General features: G+C 35.9%; 1 protein-coding gene across 1 annotated transcript in view; it reads left to right on the top strand.

The window, feature by feature from the left end:
• Positions 1–25,311, top strand: part of LOC150104569 (2-oxoglutarate dehydrogenase complex component E1-like) — a 567,065-nt gene that overhangs the window by 468,156 nt on the left and 73,598 nt on the right. Inside the window, exons 15-16 of the mRNA XM_090395786.1 lie at positions 609–736; positions 8,544–8,722. Coding sequence (XP_090251912.1) covers positions 609–736; positions 8,544–8,722 — 307 coding nt within the window. The remainder of the gene's footprint in view (positions 1–608; positions 737–8,543; positions 8,723–25,311) is intronic.

Below are 25,311 nucleotides of genomic sequence, written 5' to 3'. Positions count from 1 at the left end.
TTTTTGTGCATTAGGTACAAGCACATTGTATTGCAGAAATCAATTTGGAATGTATCACTTGTATATTTGGAAGACATCCTTCCTGGTGATATACTTAAGGCCACCTCAGTTATATTGTATGAACTAACCAGTGTGAACTACAAGAAAGAAATCATTATGCACTTAATGTTCAATTGTATATGCATGGCTTGCTTTCATTGCAGTTAGGATTAACTTTTTAACATTTTAAAATTCTCTGTAGTAGTTTTATTGAGTTGAAAACAAAACTTTATGCAACCTCTTTGCTCATTTCAAAAATTCCACAACATAATAAACTGAGCAATTAAATGCGTTTACATGAAAATGCTTAACAAATGAATTCTTAATTAGTTTTTTGAGAATTGTCATTATAGTATTGATTGATGTCATCAGCAGCCAGTCCAGGTAGTGGTGTGTGCACATGTCACTTGCTACTGACATATGCATGCACTTATCAGTAGTAGGTGAATTACTATGAATAATAACTACTTACTTTTTTGTAGATTATACAAGATATATGTTCAGTTTAAATAGGAAATGTAGTAAAATTGCTTGTTTCATTTGTGATTTTTTTTTTTTTCCCACCTTAGTCATCGTCATCATGTTCTGCATCACCAGACAGTAGACAAAACCACATATCGCCCACTTTGTCAGTTGTGGCCTGACCAAGCACCATACACTGTTTGTAATAGCTCATTATCAGAATATGGTGTGCTAGGTAAGAATTAGGTAGTAATAAGGGGAAAATAAAAAATCTGTTTAATAAAAGTTACATTTTGATAAACTTTTTTTAAAATTTAATTTAATTTTTTTTTTCTCCCTAGACAGTCATTGCATATGTGTTATTCTTCCCATGATGCACTCCTATCTAAATTGCAGAAAGGCTAACAAATTATTTATAGCAGCTTACTTAGTGATGTTGCTCTGTTTTTATTTAAAAATTATTTTTTTGTTAATGATTGATTTACATGTTTAGTTATAGAAAAAAAAAACATGCAGTATACAGTTTTTAGGTATGTTTTGCAAAATATTTAAGCACATATTAGATTTCTTGCAAAACAACAAGGTTTTGCATTGTTGGGATGTTTCTTAATCAGGGATATATATATATATATTTAACTCAGAGCCAGCTATAATAACATTTAAACAATAGTAACAGAATGCAACATTAGAATAGTTAAACAATTACATTCACATATCTCTCTCTCTGTAATAGTCTTTTATTCTTTCTCCACTACATCCTCCCTTAAAAAGCTGGAAAGTGTCATTGTAGTGAACTGAGATGGCTTATATTGTTTACAATAGTTACATATCTGGAAAGTCAAAGAGGCTTCTGAGATATATATCTCCACCAAATGCAATAAACTAAGTTTGTTTAAACCAGTTACTTAAATCAATTTTGACCTTCTCTTGCATCAAACATGTGAACTATGCAGAGCTAGGATATGATGAACATTATGCTTTTCATCTTGCTAATACCTCACATGAATGCTATTGCTAGATATATATATATATATATATAACTAATTAACAGTTCAACCTTTTATTCCATTACTGTTGTTTGAATATTGCAGTTCGCTTTGATATTAATCTTAATTTGACATCTTTTTTGATATCTTAATTCGCTAATTTTTTCCTGAAGAAACATTCCATGATGGATGGAAAACATAGTAGAGTTAGTAAACAGTTATTTTTGTTATTGTTTCAGGCTGATTCAGGCACATAATTTTTAACTTATAAGAATATAAGACACAGGCCAGGAGAGTGACTAGTACGGTAAGGAAGGCGAAACTAAAATATGAGATGAGATTGGCCCTAAGATCCAAAAAAATCCTAGGGAATTTTTTAGCTTTGTGGCTGGAGGAGAAATGATTGTGGAAGAATGACATTGTGGGATAAAAATGGGAATAGAGTGACTGATGTAGAGGACATAGTGGAATTGTTCAATGAACACTTTATTGGTGTATTTCATCCTAAAGGAGTAAATTTTAATACTAGAGGGATAGAGCAGGTTTAGAGGTGCAGAAGGAGAACATGTTCCAAATACTGAGTACTCTGGATGTCAGTAAAGTTGTGGGACTGGATGGTATTTCACCATGAATTTTGAGAGAATGTGCTAAAGAACTGATAGCTCCTTTGACTGGCTTTTCAATGAAAGTCTGGCTACAGTAAAGGTGCACAGGGAATAAAAGGAAGGTAAGATAGTGTCATCAGTAGTTGTTATGATCTTGGAGAAATTAGTGAGGGGGACCATATACAGCATTGGGCAGATGAGGGTAATGTTATCTGTGAGAGTCAACATGGATTTGTTAAGGGAGCACTCTTGTTTTTGTAATATGCTAGCCTTTTATAATCAAGTTACAAGAGCAGTAGATGAGGGAAAGGCATATACTGCCATTTTCTTGGATTTAGCGAAGGCATTCAACAGGGTGCCACATGATAAGCTGATATTTAAGTTGCAGATCATGGGTTTGGATGTCAGGTTGGTCAACTGGATTCAGGATTGGCTGTCTGATAAGTATTAGAGAGTTGTGTATGGTGGAAATTTCAATGAGGCAGAAGGTTACAATTGGGGGTCCCACAGGGCTCAGTACTAGAACCTGTATGGTTTAACCTTTATATCAATGACATTGTCAGTAGATTGCAGGGGGATATTCAGTTGTTTGCAGATAATGTGAAACTGCTATTACTAATAAGGTAGTGCTGCAAGAGGATTTGAATATGCTAGACAGATGGACAAATGAATGTGGGTGTTGGTGTAATGCAGCAAAATGTAAGGTCAAGTAGGGGAGATGAGATCTGGGGTTGATGATTAATAGAAACCTGAAATTCAGGGGACATATTGCAAAGATGCTGAAGGTAACACAGAAGTTTGCTGCAATACTGAGAAGGATGCTGACCTGCAGAGATAAGCATTATCATTCCATTGTATAAGACCCTGATCAGACCACACTTAGACTATTGTTCTCACATTTGGTCCCCAGGATTTGAAGGCGATAAATTAACTGTGGAAAGGGTACAGAAGGGGATAACAAAGATGGCTTCAGCTGAGAATCGGCTGAGGGAATGTGGACTGCAGAATTTGGTTGATAGGAGGAAGAGAGGCGATATGATTGAGACTTTTAAACTGTTTAGAGGTGGTTACAGGGTTGACACTGGGGAGTTCTTTTGCTTGGTTGAACAGTGGGTAGGAGTGATGACAAGGGGGCCATCCCTGGAAGTTACGAAAGGAAGCTGTGAGGAGTGGTTTCTTTGCATGGAGGTGGTTGAACCGTGGAATGCATTGCCTGATAGAGTGGTGAAAGCAAGAACGGTCAATGAGTTTAAGGAGTTGTATGATAGACTTTGTGTGTCCTAGGAGAGACCTCCCACGATGAGTCTTGATAGACTTTGTGTTCCCTAGGTAGGACCTCCTATGATGAGTCTTTTGACTACATGGAGGCCTGAATAATAATAATAATAATAATCTGTTTTGATCATCCATCTTTAAGTAAGTTATTCCTTGATCAAATGTATATGAAATTCAGTATTTGGAATTCTTAAAAAATTTTTTAAGCTATTTCAGTTTTTATTTCTGACCATTTTGCATTAACAAAATGTTTAAAATTTTTATATATAGCAATGACTCTGTGTGTGTGGGATGGAATTTAATAAATTTCGATATTTAGGATGAACACTAGAATATGTTAGCTTGGTTAAGCTGTGGCTCTAACAAAATGATTTTTGATTGAATTTGGCAAACCATTTCAAACTAATAATAATAATTGCACAGTGGCTATGTAATATTTAGAGTTTTAATTAAAAATTGCTGAACTGTTTTTCAGTTTTGGTTTTTATTGAACTTTGTAGCATCACAATTAGGTAGAACAAAAATTTTTACATAAAAAAAAAAAAGAAAATATTGAATTCTGAACGGTTTCAAACTGTCTTTCACTCATGTTGCTGTTTAATGGATGAAACACTGTCTAGAGATAATTACTAACTGAATTTATTTAGCTAATAAATTATTATGTCGATATTTCACCAAGGCATCTTCCTGGAAACAGTGAAATACACTAGGCATGTGTGCAGTCACACTGACAGGAAAACAAACATAGGCTTAGTATGAGAGACAAGATCCTATAGTCCTTAGTGGTGATGTCCTCTGTGGGTTTGGTAATGGAATCTTGCTGAAGGTCTTATAATGATGGTCTCTCAGATAATTCAGCTGCCTCATTTTAGTAAAAAAAAAAAAAAAATGAGGCAGATGAATTTTAATTATTTGGCACATGTTGTAATTCTGTGGTGGATTCCAGAAATAGTCTCTTAGATTTATATCTGCATCTGTATAAAAGGGAGGTTTTGTTCCATTAGATCCAGTAATCTGTATCCCTGGCATAGTCTGTTATACCAGAATGGCTGTAGTGCAGGTAATGGAAATAGTTTCTGTGTTCCTCTAGACTGATAAAGTGTAACCGATAAATTTTTTCAATTGTGATAGATGATGGATGTACCATCTGTCACATAATCTTCCCCTCCCAGCAATATGTTGTTATGAAAACCATAGTAAATTGAGCTAGAATTTACTATGGTAAATTCTAGAATTTACTAGAATTGTCGCCATTTGCTTTGGCGACACTAATCCCTCCCAACAAAATCAACAGAACTCTTTTGTCCATCCCCGAAACCTCTCCCCAAGGTCCTAATAAAAAAATTGGTTGCCATTTTCCTTGCATCTGGGACACTTCAGAAAAATTTCACGTTCTAAAAATTGGCATGCTGATATTCAAACCATACCAAAAATTAATTATCTATTCTTATCTGCTCACCAAAAATATCCTCTCCATAATTTGATCATCCTGGGGCCTACTACATCTAGACAACCAGGCAACCTAATAAGATATTAATTTCTTTTCAGTTATAATTTGAATTGTTTCTACAACAGTAGAACTATTTGTTGAGTGCTGTGTGTTTTATAACAGTTGTATTTGTCTTTGAAGATGTTGTTTAGCAATTCAGTGAAATATTAGTCGCTTAATAAATTACTTATTTTGTTTCTCTGGCTCTGTTAATACCCTGAAGGCTACGAATAAGCACCAACACCTAAGTCTCGTATTTTACAGATTCTGCACAATGTTATTGCACATAAAACATATCACTAAGTGGAAAATAAAATCGAAATCACAACTCATTCGGTTTACCTTCCATAAAAGATTCCAGGATACCAATGCCATTGTCAACTGTTTGAAATGTAAACATTTCATTCCACTAAAACTGAATTTATTTCTTCATGAGCAAGAGTGGCAGCACTGTCAATGTGGTATCACATCTTTACAAGAACTATTTGGAATCCTAAATCCAGAACTGTGGTCTATCCTGACAGGGTGAACAGTATGCAGTACATCTCCTACTCATTATATACCCAGAGTGTTGTAGGTTTCAGTGAATGAAGTTATGATTTTGGTCTTAAGCCACTTACAGTAAGCTGTTTTCTTTTGTTGGACCATTCAGTCACACTCTTTGAAAAACAATTTCTTGGGTGTAGGAGGAAATTTTAAACAGCATGGAAAAGGAAGGCCTTCATTCTTACATGTGTAACAAGATCACAACCAATATCAGGATCTGGGGAACATAAACAGTATTCTGACCATGGAAGGAAGGAGTAAAATCTCTGAGATCTTCCCACTTGGCACATAATACCAAAGTACACAAGGTTGTGAATGGCTGAGAGGAGTGCAGTCCACTAGAGATGAAACTTGAATGAGATTGTTATCTGAATTACCAAAGGAGAAGTCACCTTAACAGTATACCTGGAAGGAAAACTGGTGAAGAAATGATCGAGTGTTGCATGGGTGGAGATGATTGTCAGGATTTCTGGTTGGTTGATGAGATTTGCTTTAGGTCATTGCTTACAGCAAATACCTCTTCTCCAATTTGGAATGAGATAAGGAAATGTTAAGTTGTAGGAGGTCAAAAAGAAGAAGATTATGCATTATCTGGCAAGGAATATCAGATTGCACTAGGCATAGTGCAGTCTGATATTCCACCATCCTTGTGTCCAAAGGAATCATACAGGGTGTTTGAACATTTAACATGAGCTATGGCTGGAAGAGATTTGGGGTTTGGTCAAAAAGAGATCAGGTTTGGATGTCTGCTGGTGGTGGTACACATAATTTAAGTTCGTAATATATCACAAATGTTGAGAAAGTGAATGTGGAATTAATTTTTTTTTCTAAGATTTTTTTATAGTTTAATTTTTGGGGGGGGAATTTTGGTTTTCTCATTTGTCTCGCTTGTTTTATTTCTCTGTTTTTCTCTTAGTTTTATTTTCATTATTTAGAAATTAATACATACATTTTTTTATAACTTGTGGATAGAAATGAATAATATTCAGACAAAAATATCTGTTGGCTGAACAACACAAACTTACAGGATACATGTAGCATAAATTCAATTTATAGTATAAAATAGAATCTTCTTCCTGACTACTCTAACAGTGCTATCCATTTTTTCCCTATCTATTACTGATATATGGCCTTTCTTTTAGTTGGGGATATAAGTACCCATTAAAAGCAGAACATAGGTACATACATAAATTATATTTTTTTATTCATAGAATTTTTACATAAAAATATTATGCATGTTATGAGCATCTTTGATATAATTGATTTAAAACATCAAAACAGCATAAGCATAAATGACAAAAAGATTAATAATACAGATGGTATTACTTGAGTCATAGCATCACATTCTAAGCTTTCCATGTAGTACAAATGTGTAGATAACATTTTTACAATTAAGCATTAAGAGAAAAGTAAAAATTTTTATGCAAAATTAATGCCATTTATCTTAGGATAATGTGCTTGTATAAATTAAAATAACAGTTCTGCCTCTTATTTTAGACCAAATTCTTTAGTGCACTAGACTGATTAGTTAATTAAGATTTCATTGCAGAGAATGCTATAGATTCATGGTCATCCATATGGGAAATACGGCTATAAGTGCTCATCCAGTGAGCTTGTTCTCTTTGTTCTACATCACCCTGTTACAACAAGAAATGAAACACATCTGCTTCATTGATGAAGCCATAAACAGTAGAGCTATTACATCTTCAGCTGTTTAAGAAGAGATCAACTATGTAGACATCCTTATGTCTGAGGAATCTCTGACCACATTTCAAACGATGTTTGACCTTCAAGTTACGTTGCATGTCATCCAAAGCTTTGTTCCTTTTTTTTTTAGGGGGGGGGGGGGGGGAGGCATGAAGGATAAAGTTCTTCCACTGGCATTCCCTGGTGTTTATTAGATTCCTTGCACCTGTGGATCATCTCATGTTGGCTTCTGCCAGCTGCAAATTTCAGAAAGTGTTACGACATCAATCAAGCAGCCAGTGGCTTAGTAATATTACATCGGTATCATGATACCATCCACTGGAATAGATCTAGTGGACTTGGTTTATCTCCATTACAGGGAGTAATGTTACATAATTCTTAACTCAGAATTAATGTTTCCTTCTCCTCTCTTCTAATCCTCTAAATCTTTTTTTTTTTTTTTAAATTCCCTAAAAGAAGTAAGTGGAACTCTTCTTAGTTGATTATTCGTGGTATCTGCTCCTCTGCACTTAGTTGTTACCAACAACTCTGCTTAAGGCCAAGCTAAGGCATTCTGCTGAGAATATGACAAACATATTATTGTTATTATTATGTGGCACCTCTAAAGAGTCCTATAACTCATCAAGGGAGGGCACCTACTTTACTACTCCTCATCTCTACCACAGCATCTACACCAACACCATCTACTGCCCAACACCACCACTACTAGTATTTTCACAGACAATCACAAACATCCATGCCCATGGCAGGATTTGAACCCGCAGCCTTTTGGCTGGAGAGTAGATATGCTAACCACTTGGCCAACCAGGTCGGCATCCATCATCTTGGGATCTTTGACTTGACCTCATATTGTTGTCCCAAGTATTGTGTTATGCAGTTGATTATTTCAGGTTGCATGATTAAACCCTCAGTTTCCAGAGGGAAAACTACTTGCATGTGCAAAAAATCAGCTCTGGAACCACAGTGGGGGGGGGGGGTGCTTCTAGTTGACAACTAGAATCAAACCTATACCTGTGACAGTCTTCTGGCATTCTAGTATTATGAGACCAGAGGCATCTTATTAATATTTTTTATATATACACACAGTTTTCTCTCATGGTTGTATCTCATTATCATATCAAAAATCTGGCATCATGAGAACTTCATTCATTAGGCTCATTCTCTATTTTTAATATATATATACCTTTTACTAAACCTTGCTATGACTGTGGTTATAGATGGTGCAGTTCTACTACTGCTGATAATATGATGTCTGCATTATTAATCCTTCTGTAATTCATATTGGGATTATTTTGAAAATGCTCTCAACATGTTCAGTGAATGAATTAAATATTTATGGAAGTAATCTGTATTCTATTTTTAATGAATGTATAAATATTTTGGGAATAAAGAAAAACTAGGTATTATAACTAGGATGTTTGTTTTGTTTTTCAGGATTTGAACTTGGCTTCTCAATGACTAATCCTAATGCCTTGGTGATGTGGGAAGCTCAATTTGGTGACTTCATGAATACTGCACAATGTATTATTGACCAGTTTATTAGTAGTGGACAAGCTAAATGGGTAAGACAGAGTGGCCTTGTAATGCTGTTGCCTCATGGTATGGAAGGCATGGTAAGTAAATCAATGCATTATATTCAATCATCTGAAAGGCAGTATTTGCAATCTGTGTGTTTATATCCTTGGTGGTTCCACCTTCATTATGAACATGAGCTCCAAAGTGTATAAAATTCATAACTACTTCTAGCATAGCCAGTCATTCTTCATTTTTTTTCTCTTTTTTGTTCAGCTAAAGAACTTGTTTAATTCATATTGAAGTTCAATCTTATTCATCTCCTTATAACATTTTCATAATCCAATTAGGAATTATGTTGAAAAGTAGTTTACATTACACGATGTCTCAGATGAGTTTGTCTCTAAACCATTCTAATGTTATTTGCTGTGCAATAACAGAGCTTTTATTTTATTTATACATTTCTTTTAATTATTTTCACATTTATGGGGAATTCCAGAGTTTCTGATAATTAAATCCATAATGTCTCTATCAATGATGTTGTATGCTCTGACAAAAATCTGTGAAATTTAGGTATAACAAAGCTTTGAATTCTAAGCTCTTCAATTATATTCCTTTCGCCTATTAATTCTGTTTACCTGATTTCAACCAAAAAATCTTCAAGTCAGTACTTTAAGTACTGAAAGCAGACTAATTCCTCTCCACTTTTCACATTTAGTAACATTGCTGCCTTTCTTTAGTATTCTTGTCATTATTGCTTCCTTGCATTGTCCAGGCATATTTTTACTTTCATCAGCATCTTATAGATTACTTACAACTTACCAGTGGTAATTTGTTTACTTTTCTTTAGCATTTCTATTGTTATGCTTCTTCCTGTTCGCCCTCTATATTCTTCATATTTTCTATTACATTCATCATGCATTCGCTATTACATTATTAGATTAAATGATACTCGACAGATTACATTCTCGTTTAATCCTATATTTAAGCTTAAACATACAAAGTTTGCTTGTGAGGTATCTTTAAACTAGGCTACTAGTATATAGAGGCCAATGGCTTCATTAGTTGCCTGAGTATCTATGCATTATGGGAAGTAGCACCACTCCAATTTGACTTTATTGAGATTTCATTAGTGTGAGCTAGACCCAGGAAGATGCTGAGTTTGAATCAATGCAGAAGTCATATTTTCTATACACAAGTGGTAAAATAGTTTATCACCATATTTTTAATATACTGTTATTATTATTACATGACACCTCTAGGGAGTCCAAAGACTCATCAAGGGAGGGCACCTACTCTACAACTCTCTGTACCGCCTACTTCTTTATAGAGGTTGATGAATTCACATCAGTTGCCTCAGCATCTGAATAATGCACAGCACAATCCCTTGTTAGTATTGCTTGATGTTATTCAGAAGAGGATGATCAAATTAAATAATGATCCCTGTTTCACAGAATCATCCCAGTCCCTCTGTCACAAATCTTCATTTTCTACCTTATACCCCTTTGGCTATCAAGAAGCATGATGTCATACTGTGTTAGTGATGGGAATGGGCTTTATCATGAAAATGATGAGGAGAGAAAACAATTTAGACTTTATGTTTGTCTGGTTCGGACCCATCAAACGTATGCAAAGATGTCTACATGTATAAAGCACTAGAGAAGAATAGAGATCTGCAAGTTGTCCAACTGTGTTGCTCAAACTGCAGACAAGAGTATACAAAAGAACATGCAGGTAGATTATTATGTCTGTACATGATTGCCAGGAGTATCAGAAACAAATGGGTAAAGTTTGTTGCATTAGTCAGTATGTTGGAACCTCAGATTATAGGCATTAGTGAGAACTGGCTAACAGAATTAGACATACTAACTGATATCAAGTGTCAAGGGTACAGTGTTTTTAGGAAGGATAGAGAGGAGAGGAGGGGGGTGGCGTGCTGCTAATGATATTAGATGACTTGAATCCGGTTAGAATTAAGATCTATGATTGTAGTGCTATCACTAACAGTATTTCATGTGGCAGTAAGTTTGAAGCCATGTGGTGTGGGATGGAGTCTAACAAGATCAATTACATAGTTCAGTTTTGTTACAGACCTGGTGAATCGGTTGCTAGTGATGAAGAAATGCATCACCAAATAGAAAAGATGAGTGCAAAAAGAGTAATCATAATGGGAGACTTTAATTATCCAAATATTATTTGAGTAGCAGTAGAATCTCATGAGAAGAATGAAAATGCATTTATTGAGCTGTTGCGGGACAACTTTCTCAAGCAGCATGTGACAGAAGGGACTCGAGGTCAAAGAGTGTTAGATTTGATTATAGTGTCAGAGGGTGTTTCACTTAAAGACGTAACTATTCTGTTGGTGACCATGATCATGCAGTACTCACTTCCAAAGTGACTAAGTTTATGAATGTTCCATTCAGAAAAGATTACATGCTGAACTACAAAGCAGGAAATTATGACCAACTAAGGAGTATTCTGAGTTCTGTAGAATGGGATTGGTTGCTGGATGGGAAGAATATTGACAGTGCATTTAAACAATACTTAAATGATGCAGTGTCAGAGTGTGTCCTGAGAGTTCGAAAAATAAATAGAGTAGGAGTCAAATGGATGTCTAATCTTATTAAACACGAGATTCGTAAGAAAAAGATGATGTGGAAGGAATACTGTGTGCATAAGGATGTCCGTTATGAAAATTATAAGCAGCAGTCTAGACTACTAACAACTGTTGTACAAAAAGCAAAGTCTGAATATGAAAAGAAACTGGATCGGTGTGCTAAAGACAACCCACAAGAATTCTATTGATTTGCTGCAAGTAAAAGAAAGAATGAATATGAAAGAATAACTCTTCTAAATGCAGATGTCATGATGGTTACAGATGCAGAGGAGGTTGTTCAACTAATGAGTGCCCATTTTGTTAAAAACTATCAACATGGCATATGCAACATCGAGCTTACTGCTGCCTTTTCACTGGATGAAGAAACTCAGGTGTATGAGGACAAGGTATTAGAGCTGTTGCAGAAACAATAAGAATTCGGCAGTAGGGACAATGATGGGATATCAGCACATGTGCTAAAGGAGTGTTCAGCTGAACTGTCTATTCCTTTGACCAGGCTGTTTAATATGAGTTTCAGAACAGGGAAGATTCCGCAGGAATGGAAGGAGTGTATGCTTATTCCATTGCACAAGGGTGTGGTGTGAAGATCGATGTATCCTACGATCAACCAATTAGTATCTCAGGAGTGGTGGTGAAAATTTTGGAAAAAATACGGTTGGGGCTTATTTTCAGAAAAGGGTTGACAGTGAATCTTTACTTTGCAATGAGGAGCATGGGTTTATGAAGAGAAGATCATGTTTTATCAACTTGCTCACATTCTATAATAATGTTACCATTGCACTAAACAAGGGGAATGGATACACCATGATACTGTTGAATTTTAGACTCTTGCATAAATTGGAGAATATGGGTTTGGGTTATAGAATATTAGCATGGAATAAGAGAATGGCTGACTGACAGATATCAAAAAGTAGTATACAGAGGATGTGAGTCTGCAAGATTTAAGGTAACAAGTATCACAAGGATCAGTGCTTGGTCCACTGTTATTCAGTCTGTACATTAATGATATTGGGAAGGATTTGACAAGCGACATACAGCTATTTGCTGCTGCTGATGATGATGATGCAAAGATAAATAAGGTAATTAGAAATGCTTCTGATATGCAGTATTTGCAGAATGATTTGAATAGGCTGGAATTGTGGGTACAGGAAAATGGATGTCAGTAAATGTAAAGTCATTCACTTTGGCGTGATTAGATATCCAATATCTTATTATATTGATGGGATTAGACCAGAAGAAACTGATAAGGCTAGGGATCTTGGAGTGTTAATAGATATTAAGTTTAAGTTCAGGGGCCATGTGGAAATGATTGCAATTATCCTTTGAGTTGTATTTGCAATGCGGAAACGAACGTTCACTTGTAAAGATAAGGATGTCATTTTTCCTCTTTACAAGACTGTGATAAGACCTCACTTGGACTATTTAGCACAGGTCTGGTCACCTGGTTTCCATTGTAATTCTGATATACTGGAGAGAGTGCAAAGGAGAGTGTTAAAAATTATATCAGAATTATGAAGATTATGGAATACTGATTATGAAGACATTGAGAATTTGTAGACTGCAGACACCAGCAAACAGGAGAAAGAGGGGAAAGACAAACGTCTGAAAGGGCAATACAGGATTTCAGTTGATGGAATTCTTCAATTTATGGAGGGTGAGGAGGGGGACAAGAAAGCATCCTTGAAAGCTAAGAATGAATGCTGCTAAGAAGTGGGGGGGGGGGGTGAGGGCTAGATTTTTCTCTCATAGGGTGGTGCATGATTGGAATGGATTGCCATTGGATGTTGTGAGCGCAAGCAGTGTGAATCAATTCAAGAATAAGTATAATAGCTGGTGTGTATAGTATGTGGCCTCTCTCGATGAGTCTCTGACTCCCTGGAGGTCTCTCTCTTAATAATAATAAACATACTTAAATAAAGAACCAATAGGCTTCACTTCGGCGATGTAACATTATTTAAATTAAGGAGATATTAAATCCCACATTATTTCAAAACCGAATAAGAAACTCAAAGATCGGAATCAAAGAGCTTCATGCCGAATATAGTAAATTATAAAAGTTTCGGCAGATTGTAGCGTAAGCTAAAGCACATAGTTCAACACTAGGGCAACTCATAGCAAAGTGTTGCCCTAGTGTTGAACTATGTGCTTTAGCTTACGCTACAATCTGCCAAAACTTTTATAGTTTACTATATACTTTGATTCCGATCTTTGAGTTTCTTATTCGGCTTTGAAATAATGTGGGATTTAATATCTCCTTAATTTAAATAATGTTACATCGCCGAAGTGAAGCCTGTTGGCTCTTTATTTAAATAATTTATGGGTGTGCCTTTTTGACAACTCGTATAGCAAGGTATATAAGTTCTTTTCGCTATAACCTCAGTATTACCTGGTCTACCTACTCACTGATGAGACCTCAATAAAGGTCAAAACCGGTCTGGGTAGTGACCTTCCACCATAATGTATAACATCATACATCTCCTAGGAGATGTGTTTTGCATTATTGGAAATACTAAGAATAGTGATCAGAACTTTACCCACCTTTGCTATGTGTTGAACTATGTGCTTTAGTTGATTCGGCGGATTGTAGAGTAAGCTACAATCCACCGAAACTTTTATAGTTTACTATATTCAGCATGAAACCCTTTGATTCTGATCTTTGAGTTTCTTATTCAGCTTTGAAATAATGGGGGATTTAATATCCCCTTAATTTAAATAATAAACATTTTTTTTTTTTTTATTCTTTGTGGAGATGAAGAGAAGTGCATTTAATTATAAATAACTGCCTTACATATTGTAAGCAGAAGAAGGTGGGTGAGGTGGGGGGGGATTAATACATTTAATTGTATCACTTTCCATTTTTTTTTAATCATAACATTGTATCATTTAATTAGATGACATAAAAGTCATCTAATTTACTAAAACATAAGATGTGGTGTGTATGAATGAAATTCTGATACTCCAGAGTTCTATCTGTATTCCCAAAGTTTAAAACCTTATACTTAGCTACTACATTGAAAACTGATATCCTTGACTAATGGGCCCTGGGGGGGGGCACCTAAGGTTCAAAGCCAAGTAACTGGGGGGGAGACCTCCAGATTGCCTTTCAGGAATGTTTTAGAACTGACTGGAGCTTCTGACCTAATGTCCAATCCTTACTTTCACATGGCGCACCCCATTTGTAGGTATCTACTGAACAAACAAGGATGGACTGGCAATTTGGAACTTAGCCAACCAAATCGACTTAAATACTCTTTACTCTTTGAATGCCATCACTACTCCTTCCTTTCCTTGATCATTATTGCCTGAAAATAACATCCTGAAAATACAACGATGTAATTTCATGCCAGCTGGGGGTATCACTCGGTTAAACAAGGACCCCCCCCCAGCTGTTTTTATCAGGGAACCAGGGCAAACGGTGAAAAGTCTGTTACTGGAACAAGCTCCAACTCAACATCTAGAATTTTTTGGAAAAATTTGGAGAAAAGGACAAAGCTAATAATAATGGTAGGTATTTACTTGACTTCTGCTCAGGAAACAGACTAGTCATTACTAAACACCATGTTTCAACATAAAGATGTGCACAAGTTCACATGGAGAGAAGACACAAGAAATAAGAAAAGCTTCATTGACTATGTCATTGTTAATATTGTCATGCTCATTCATGATACAAAAGTGTACAGAGGAGTTGATATTGGAAGTGACCATTAACTAGTATTAAGCACAATAAAAATGGATATCACATTGAAAAGAACAGTATGTAAGAAAGTTTTAAAAAGAATTAAAGTTGAGCAGTTTTTACATGTAGATTGTAGACTTGATAATACACACATTATTGAAGAAACTATGAAACAAATTGAAAACAAGAACCAAACCTTGGAGTCTCAGTGGCAAACACTGAAGAAGACATTGATTCAGATTCAGCTGTCTGCAAGTTATCTGCAAGGATATATAAAAATAAGACCACCACCATGGTAGACACAAGAAGTTATAGAAGCAGTCCTAGAAAAGATGAAAGCATACCAAAAGTTCCTAGCAAGTGAGTTGGCAGATACCATAAAAGAATATAGATAAAAATGTAGGAAAGCTAAGCTGTGTACAAAAGTAGTTAAACAAAAGTTATGGGAAGACTTTGGTAAGAACATGGAAAATAAGCAGGTAGATGGCAAAATGTTCTAGAAGCTATTGAAGGAGCTTAGAAATGGAGGAAAGGAGAAAAGGGATTAAAGATGATTAAGGTGAGATGAAAACTGAAGATATGAATATCCTAGATGTCTTAAGTAATTACTGTGAAAGACTGCTAAACGAAACAAGCAGTGCAGATCAGTAGTAGAAAATTTTCAGAGGGCCTGGTCAGAAGGTCCAATTCCTGATGATTGGAATAGAGCTCTCATAGTACCCATCTATAAAAAGGAAATAAAACTGAATGCGAGAATTACAGAGGAATTTCTCTACTAAGTGTTCCAGGTAAGATTGTAGAAGAGAAACTTGGAGAAGAAGCTGAGTTCACATCAAATAGAGATTGTCAGGATCAGATTTTCACTTTAAGACAAATAATTGAGCAATCGGGAATATGACAAGGATATGTACTTAATTAAGTTTGTAGATCTGGAAAAGGCATACGACGAAGTTCCCAGAGAAAGTTGTTCAAAACACTACAATTATATGGAATAAATCGACTGTTATACAGAGCAATACATATTCTATATTTAAGATGTAAGCCAGGAGTTAGGAATGAAAAATATACAGAAAGACTGTTTGATATAAAATCAGGGATAAGATAAGGATACACATTATCTTCACTCTTATTCATCATCTATATGGATCACGTTATGATAAAAAGCGGCATCAGACCTGATATTACAATTGGAGATGTCAAACTTTAGCTCTTTGCTTTATGGAGATGATATTCTACTCCTAAAAACATCTAGTGCAAGTCTCCAGGATTCACTAACTGAATAACAGCTGAATAATAATTGAATAACAGCTGTAACAAATTTGGCATGAAAATCAGCAACAAAAAGACCTTCTTCTTCTTATTGTGCTATCTTCTATCGAAGGTCAGCGACCATCTTGGCGAACAAACTGCGCTCTTGTGCTAATCTGAGCAGTTGTGCACTGCTCTTTCCTGTCCACGTCTTGATGTTGTCAAACCATGAATGATATTCTTTTTCTTCCTCTAGTTCCTTTGCCACCAATTCTTCCTATCAAAATAGTTTGTAGAAGTTGGTATTTGCTGTTTCTCATGATGTGGCCAAGATATGATGTTTTTCATTTCTTGATTATTTGTACAAGATGTTTAGCTTTGCCAATGGATTTTAAGACATCTTCATTGGTAATTTTTTCTGTCCATGATATCTTTAGCATTCTTCTGTATAGCCACATCTCAAAGGCTTCGATTTTCTTGATGGTTGTCGCTTTCAATGTCCATGTTTCAACTCCATAGAGCAGAATAGACCACACGTAGCATTTCAGCATTCGGCATCTGACTTCCATGTTTAGGTCTTTATTGCAGAATAATGTTCTCATTTTCATGAAGGACTGCTTCATTAAGCCAGCAACCAAGATATTTATATCTTGACACTTGATCAATATTTTTCCCATTGAGTGTCAGTTTCATTGATGAGGCTGGATGTTTGCTGATGATTATGTATTTTGTCTTGTTGATGTTTATATTTATTCCCATTCTTTGGCTTTCTGTGTATACTCTGTCAATGAGTTTTTGGAGATCCATAATATTATCTGCAATTAGCACGGTGTCATCTGCATATCGAAGGTTGTTAACAATCTTTCCATTTATTGTGATTCCCTCTGAACATTCTTCCAATGCTTTTTTAAAGATTACCTCTGCATATATGTTGAACAGGAGTGGTGAGAGCACACATCCTTGTCTCACTCCTCTTTTGATGTTAATATCACTGGTGGTAATGTTGTCTAATTGAACGGTAACTGACTGATTCCAATACAGATTTGTTATTAGTCTTATGTCTTGTTCGTCTAGCCTTATTTGTTGAAGGACTTCTATTAAGTTAGTGTGTCTGACTTTGTCGAATGCTTTTTCAAAATCTATGAAACACATAAAGACAGATTTCTGTTTTTCTATGCATTTTTGTATCAATATTTGGGTACAGAAAAGGGCCTCTCTAGTACCAAAACCATTCCGAAAGCCAAATTGTATTTCACTTAGAGTTTCTTCACTTTTTCTATAAATACGATTCTGAATTACTTTCAAATATATTTTTAATGTTTGGCTCATTAGACTAATAAGTCGGAAGTCACCACAGGAATTCGCTTTGGGTTTCTTTGGGACAGTGATAAATGTAGATTTGAGCCAATCTGATGGAAATTCATCGCGTTCATATATTTTATTAAATAGTTTTTCAAGAAGTTTGATGTTTTCTGGTTCTATTAATTTTAAAAATTCTGTTTGCACGCCATCTGGTCCACAAAAAGACCAAAACTATGAAAATAGGCAGGAGCATAGAAAACTTTCAACTGCATTCTGAATGGTGATCCTATAGAACAAGTGAAATATTTCAGCTATTTAGGCACAGTTGTTAGTGAAGATGGCAGGTTAAATCTGGAAATAGACAACAGAATTGGTATGGCGGGTAGCCAACTAAGTAAATTTATATTGAATAATAGAGAAATTAGCTAAAACACCTAACTAGCAGTATGCAAGAGAGCGTTCAAACCAATTTTAAGTTATGGATGTGACAGTTGGATTAGGGGAGTGAACCAATGGCAAAATCAGTTTAAAAATGAAGCTATTAGAAAGTAACTTGATATTGTTAGCATTCGAGAATGTGTCAGCAGAGCTAATCTAAGGTGGTATAGCCACTGAAATAGAATGGGTGAATAGAGGTTATCGAAACTGATGTGTGATGCCAAGATGGTAAGAAAGAGACCTAATGGAAGACAAGGTTTAGGTGGATTGATTCAGTCAGAAGTGCCTTAAAAGAATGGAATGTTATATATGACAATATTGGAGTGCTCACACGTAATAGATTGGAGGAAAATTGTCGATTGAAGAACAATTAGCTCCATTCATTCTATACAACAGTGTTGATGTAAAGGTTTGAATTATAGTAGTCCTGTGCTGAACCCTCTTGCATCTGATTCTTTCTCCTCCATAATATTGCCCTCATATGCAGTGCTGTGATAATGCTCGGGCATTTGCCAATCCACGTTGCCAATGTGATGTCTAGACCCAATCGGTACAACTTAACAACTTGTTCTGTGTTCACCCTATTTGAATGCTACGGCAGACAAAAAAATCAAGTAGATTCATTGTCCTATATTAACTACTTATGGTATTTTATTATGAAATGTGATCAGACTAACTGTAAAAGCTGCTTTTTAACAGATTCATTCTGAGCTCCATGAATAATATCACCATTATCTGTCCAATTCTGGTCTATGGTTTAATGCCTCCATTTTACCACATAGAAAATGGCAGTCTTCCCCTCCTTAGGACAATTTGAGCAGCACGACATTCATTAAACAAACAAGTCAGTGGCATTGCCTTAGTTGTGGGGTGAGGCAGTTGTATAGAATAATCTGGTATGAGTGTGGAGAAGAGCAGTTCATGGTCATATAATCAGTAAAACTATAGATGAACACACTTGCTGATTTTTGGACTTTTCCCCAGTGTTAAGTATTTAATATGGAAATGATTAGCAAACTTGCAAATAACAGACATTGGAATATTGAGTTTCAGGCTTTCCAAAGTCATTTGAATTTGATGCTTAGAAAATTATTAAAACTGCAAATAACTGAATTGGAATTATCGGTTTTATATGTTATGTCATAGTTTGCAAAGATAGTCATCTATAATCTGACTCAGTGAATGTACATATGTATTATTCACTTCTAATACCTGAACATTCCCCTTCTCTCCAAAAATAACTTTCTTTTTTTCAGAATGAAACATCTTAATAAAATAAGAACTAAACATTTCTATTTTATCATCTGCATCAGTCACAGTCATCCAATAACTTGCTCCATCCAGCAAGGTTGTTCTTCTACAGTTATATCTCCTTCTGACCACACAATGAAACATCTAGGAATTTTTCTTGGACTTTAGTTTTTGCCTCCTCTAATATTCTAATCAGGAAATCATAAAACAAGTTACTGGTTTTAATTAACTAGGGGCATACTTGAATGCAAATTTAAATGACTTAGGGGAATGCTCTGTTCCACTTTAAGATTGCAGCCTGCTTATTGCAAAGAAGATGTATATTCCTCCACTTTCAAAGATATCAGTGTCACCAAGCAATTACATCCTTTCATTCTATGACGGCCAATGCACATTGCTGAAATACCTGAAACCAAGATCCACCATTTGAGGAAAAATGCATGAATCTTTTGGCAAATGGTACACCAGATGAAGTCATCAAATCTTGGCCTTGAGTGCTTTGCACTGGATTGGGCAAGTTTAAGTCCCTGTCATGCCTGCTTTTTGGTTGTTGTGTACATCACGTGTGACCTTTTCATTGGTTTTCGCACTGAAGATGGATCTCTTTGAAACAGGGATTAGCTGCTTGCTCACCATTGTGACACTCTCTTCCTTGGTCTTGCCAGAATGCAAAGCTCACAGCTTCATGTAAATATTCATCAAAATTTGCTTTGACTAACTCGTCAATGTTTTCCCCATGACAATTTCAAATAAAAAAATCTGGAGTCACAATCTAACACCTGTCTCATCCGACATGTTTGAGTTTGAAATCGTAGCATGACCATGGAGTGATCTGATTTATTAAAACAATCAGCCAGTTTATTTATTTAGTTAGTTTTGTTATTTTTAAAGTAGTACTAATTTTTTTTATGAATTCTGTTTAATTTAAAAAAAACTAAACACCTCATAATTTTATGTCCAAACAATATTTTAATTGCATCCTAAGAAGGGAGTATTTTCTGTTGGTAGAATTGAATGTTTCCTATAGGGAAGTGATTTACTGCAATCCTGAAGTGGAACAGAGTATAGCAACAATAAACCAACCTCTCTATAGCATGATAACTAATGAATAAACTTAATAAAATTTGGAATAACAACAAAATTCCTACAACTCTAAAAATATATTCTCTCAACTCTCGACATTAAAAAAAGAAGCAGAGAGGAAACTGTTAGCTTTTGAAATTAAATGCTTCAGGAAAATGAACAGAACTCATTGGACAGAACATAAGACTAATGCACAAGTGCTGCAAGATTTGAATATCCCTAACCTAACAGTTCTTAACACAGTTAAAAAGCATAAACTCCATTGGCTTGGCCACATTGTGTGAATGTAACTGGACAGAATTTCTTGCCTGGTATTGAAAGTTTTCCCATTTGGTTAATACTATAAATTAAAGATTATTCCAAGAAATTATATTCTTGGTTTAATCCTTTATCTAAGTGTAAGGAAGGAAAGTAACTTTCTTTCCTTACACATGTGAAGTAACTTTCATGCACAAACTTTGTTTGCTTGTACTTCAATAAAGGATTAAACCAAGAATATAATTTCTTGGCATCTTTAATTTATATTTATTCCTTGCCTAGTATTTGAGGGCACTATGGAGGTTACAAGACCCAGGGAAAGACATGGCATAAAATCCTTAGTAGAACTGCATTGGACTTTCAAAGCCGTTGGCATATGAAAGAACTTGCTTTAGACAGCTCCACATGGAAGAGAAGAAGAATATTTTAATTTCTCTTTCATTAACATGCCAGTCACTTTCCTAGCTTGAGCCTTATATTCCTCATACACTTGCCCGCTTCATAGCTTTTCCACTACTACTTTTCATCATCACCTTCCTGATGATAGAATCTAATCATGTACACCCCCATGAGGGTACAGTACTGTAATAGTATGACATAATTAAGTTTTTATGATGATCTCATACACAAGAGGTTGGCCAGCCTATGGTTGACTGATGGGCCGAAGGTTTAAAAGAAAGAAGAAACTTGTTCTCGTTTGATTTGAAGAATGAATGTTCAGAGTTGAAATCCCGGAACAAATTTCTGTAATTTCAATTGGTCAGATTTGTTGAATTTGTTTAAAGTTAGTAGATGTAAAGAAGTAAAGGCTTGAACAGTAGAGAAATCCTAATTCTTGGGTATTAAATGCTGTAGAAGTAATAATTGAAAGATGTTTATGTCAATATAGGTTTGTCATTTCCTTCATGCTTACACAGTGATCAGAATACATCATGAAAACTGTAATGCAGTAGTTGTTTCCATAATTTTCATGAAATATAGGTTTGATCTTAGAGTAATCACAAAAGGGCAATCTCATTTTGTTGAGAAATTTGGGTATTGCCAAAACTAAGATTAAAAGTTTTTTTTTCCTTTTTTTTTTTTAATGGAAATTAAGATTATGTTTTGCTAGCATGTTATCTCAATCTTATTGGAGAATAATGGGGAGATCAAAATTTACAGTATTGGAAGTTATATTCTTGAGGTTGTGGTGTTTGTATAGTTCCGGGTTTGTCAAATGAGTTTGAGTGTAATGTGTTGTCATCAGCAAAACTATGTATTGGAGTGGTCAACTGGAGTGGGTCATTATCCACTCCAGTTGACTGCTAATCCAATTAGAGAATAGCACCTTGTGGAACCCAAACATTATTTACAAAGTTTTTAGATAAGCAATTCTGCTATCACTTATAGTGTGCATTCAGTCAGGAAGCTTATTTGGACTTTTGTACCATATCCAGTCAAAAGCTCTCAGTGATATCAAGAGTAACTTCTTGTAGTTTAGCAAACGTTTCCGTTTATTTAAAGATGGGTAATGGTAAGTAGATGCCTCATGATCAACAGTAGGAGAATCCTTACTCATCATCATTTATTAGTTTAGCCTTTAAGACAGTGTAGGATTTGAGTGTTAATGGTTTTCTGTATTAGTGTCCAGTTTCTTTCATCTCAATTCAGTCTAAAAAAATTGCAGCAGGAGAAGTTAGATAGCAATTGGATAGTAAAGTTTGTCAATCCTCATACAGATGGATTGTACATGATGTTTGTCAAGGCATATGTTTGAGATAGTTTTATTGGGAGCTTAAGGTAGTGTAGGAGTTGAGTGCTAATGGTTCTCTCTATTACTTTAAATTGTGATGAGAAAAATTGGACAGCATTTTGATGCTAAGGTTTTGTCAGCTTTCTTAGGAGTGGGTTGTATATGGACTAATTTCCATGGTGTTAGATAAAGACCAGTGAAATAAGAGAATGTAGAAAAGGTATCAGCTCTAGAACAAAAACCTTCAAAATAACTGGAGAAATGCCATCAAGATCAGGTGAATAATGGAATCTCGACTTTTTGGTATCCAATTTGGACAAGGTTCTTCTAATTTCATTCAGGGGAAAGTCAGAAGGGGCATTGAGTGTGATGATGTTTGGAATGATGGGAGAGACTTTTATCAAAATCAAATATGCAAGAATTTGAGAGGAAAAAGAGGCCAGAGATTGACTTTTTTAGCTGATAATAGTATAGCAGAAGAACCATTGGTGTATTTTTTTATATATAATAACTGCACACATGAAAGGTTACAGGCCCTATAACAACAACCCCATGTGCAGGTAATTTGATTAAGGAGAAAGAAGTAATCTATTGATGTGTTTCTTAAAGCGCTGAAGCTTGCACTCAGTGAGGAAAGTGACTGAAAGAAGTCTGAGAGAGAGAGAGATCACCTATTAAGCACATTGCCCTCCTTTGTATATCATCAAGATTTTTTAAGGAGAGTTTTGGGTGCACTACCCCAAAAGTACAATAGTATTCCAAGATGGTTGGATATATGACATATAAAGTGTTAGGAGTTGAGCAAAAGAGAAGTAATGTTTTGAACAAAAAAGAACAAGTTTTTTAGATGCTGAAGAGGCTATGAATGTATATGTTTATTTCAAGATAAGTTGTATATGATGATATTCAGCTGAAGAAGAGAAAGCTGGTCTTGAAATGATACTGGAATAAAAGGGACTGTGGCAAACCCGGCAAGTATTCCCACTACAAAGGGATACCTTCCTAGTTGAAGGAAATGCCAACTGTCCCTACTAAGTGGTATATCGCCTCTAGCGCAATTGGAAGAACTACGGTACGTTGCGCCCTTTGATTAGAAAATGCCTAAGTTCGATTCTCATCATGACGGGAGGAATCTTTATATGGACTTTTTCAATCGAAGGTGAGTTAGCCGATCTCATATGGAGGTAGAAGGGTTTTTTTCTCCCAGAAACTCGGATTTTTTCATCCCGCATACAGACAAATCGGCCCTTCAGAACACGCGCAATTTACAGACAAGAAATACTAGCTGTGGTTGTGGTAGTTGTGGGTAGTAGATGGCATTGATGTAGGTGATTGGTAATAGAGGTTCCGTGTAGCAGTGGAGATGGAGAGTTGTACGGTAGGTGTCCTCCCACAATGAGCCTTCAGACTCCTTGGAGGTGTCATGAATAATAATAATAATAATAAAAAACCTTCATTGCTCCATGAAATACCACCACCTATATTATTTGGAAGTCTGAAGTGACAAATGCCATATTTGGTCTCTAGAGTAGAGATTCTGATTTCTATAGCCCCCCCCCCCCCATCCATGTAGTGTGAGTGATACTATTCTGTCATACCTAAAGACCCATAACCTCATCCATTTTGAGAGTACATCAGTTAAAATGGTGGTGCTGCAGACCAGCCACCAGTTAGTGCATGGGCTGCAAACTTGGCAGTAATGAATCAGAAGGCTTCCTGGTCAACTGGCACATAATCCTGTTGCCACTGAGACTGTCAAGGCTGCATGAAAGATGCCATGGAGAGTGGTCACTTTCTGAATGTCATGCCCAAGAGTCTCCTCTTACTGCACACTTTCACTGTGTCCTTCCATCTGACCATGATTTAACTTATGAAGAATCTTACAAAAAATGACACTGACACTGCAGCAATAATGAATCTCCTTCATAAACTAATCCCAACGAAAAAAGATGCATCCAGTCACAACCTGAATAAACATCTTACTCTTAACAGAAACCCAGATTGCAGCTACATCCACTATTGTCCACCTCCAGTGCCCAAACTACACTTCACGATTCCTCCTGCATGAAGAGATGAAGGCATGAAGGCCTTCATCTCTCATTCTACTCTCTTCATCTCTCATAATCCTTGTCCGTTCTTCAGACCTTGGTTCAAGGAAAGTGTATCAAAGCAGTTGAAGAAAAAGACTTCAGCATACCATAGGTAGCTCTCATCAAGAACTCCAGCTTCATACTCCACCTATACAAAGCACACAACTAACAAATGCAAAACAGTCATCAGTTAAATCCAAATCATATTTTATTAAGGCTAAAAGCAGAAAACTTTCCTCCTCTCCAAGTGGAATCTGTGCCTTCTGGTCCCTTGCCAAGGCTGTTGGATGCAACTTTTGATCACTTGCACTTCCACCTCTCTCTCTCTCTCTCTCATCCTGATGGTACCACTCTTACTTCACCAAATTCTTGGTTCTGATAGCATATTTCCAATCTTTCTCAAATATTGTGCACTGAATAGAGTTAACACTTGCCTGTATCATTTCTACGATTTATTACTTTTAGCTAGTACTTATCCCAATGTGTTCAAGCCATCTTATATCCAGCCTTTTCCAAAAAAAAATGTGAAGATAAAGTCTACCGTCAAACTATTGACCAATTGCCATCACCTCTGTCCTCTCCAGAATAATGAAGAAACTCATCAATAGTCAACTTCTCCAGGACTTGAAGGCCCATCCATTAATCAGTGACCATCAGTATGGATTATATCATTCAGTCCGTGGCTGAACTCCTAGCTTACATTACCCGCCACTGGATACATGCCATGAAAAGGTTTGGGGAAACTTGTGCTGTCACTCTTAACATTTCCAAAGCTTTTGACCATGTCTAGCATCAAGCCCTGCTAAACAAATTGTATCCTTTGGTCTCCTTGCCACCCTCTATAACTGGGTGGCCATCTTTCTCTCTAGTTATTCTCTGCAAGTCATGGTAGATGGCTCCCACTCTTTGAGCTTTGCCATCAATGCAGAAGCACCTCAAGGCTGTGTCCTGTCACCCTCTTCTTCTCCTCTTGTACATAAATGACCTACTGTCAA

Source organism: Typopeltis vanoorti, chromosome 7, assembly GCF_054136105.1.
Source record: "Typopeltis vanoorti isolate ZY-2024b chromosome 7, IOZ_Tvanoo_1.0, whole genome shotgun sequence".
Taxonomy (NCBI): domain Eukaryota; kingdom Metazoa; phylum Arthropoda; class Arachnida; order Uropygi; family Thelyphonidae; genus Typopeltis; species Typopeltis vanoorti.
The sequence above is the reverse complement of the archived record's forward strand: the minus strand, read 5'-3'. Positions and strand labels throughout refer to the sequence as shown.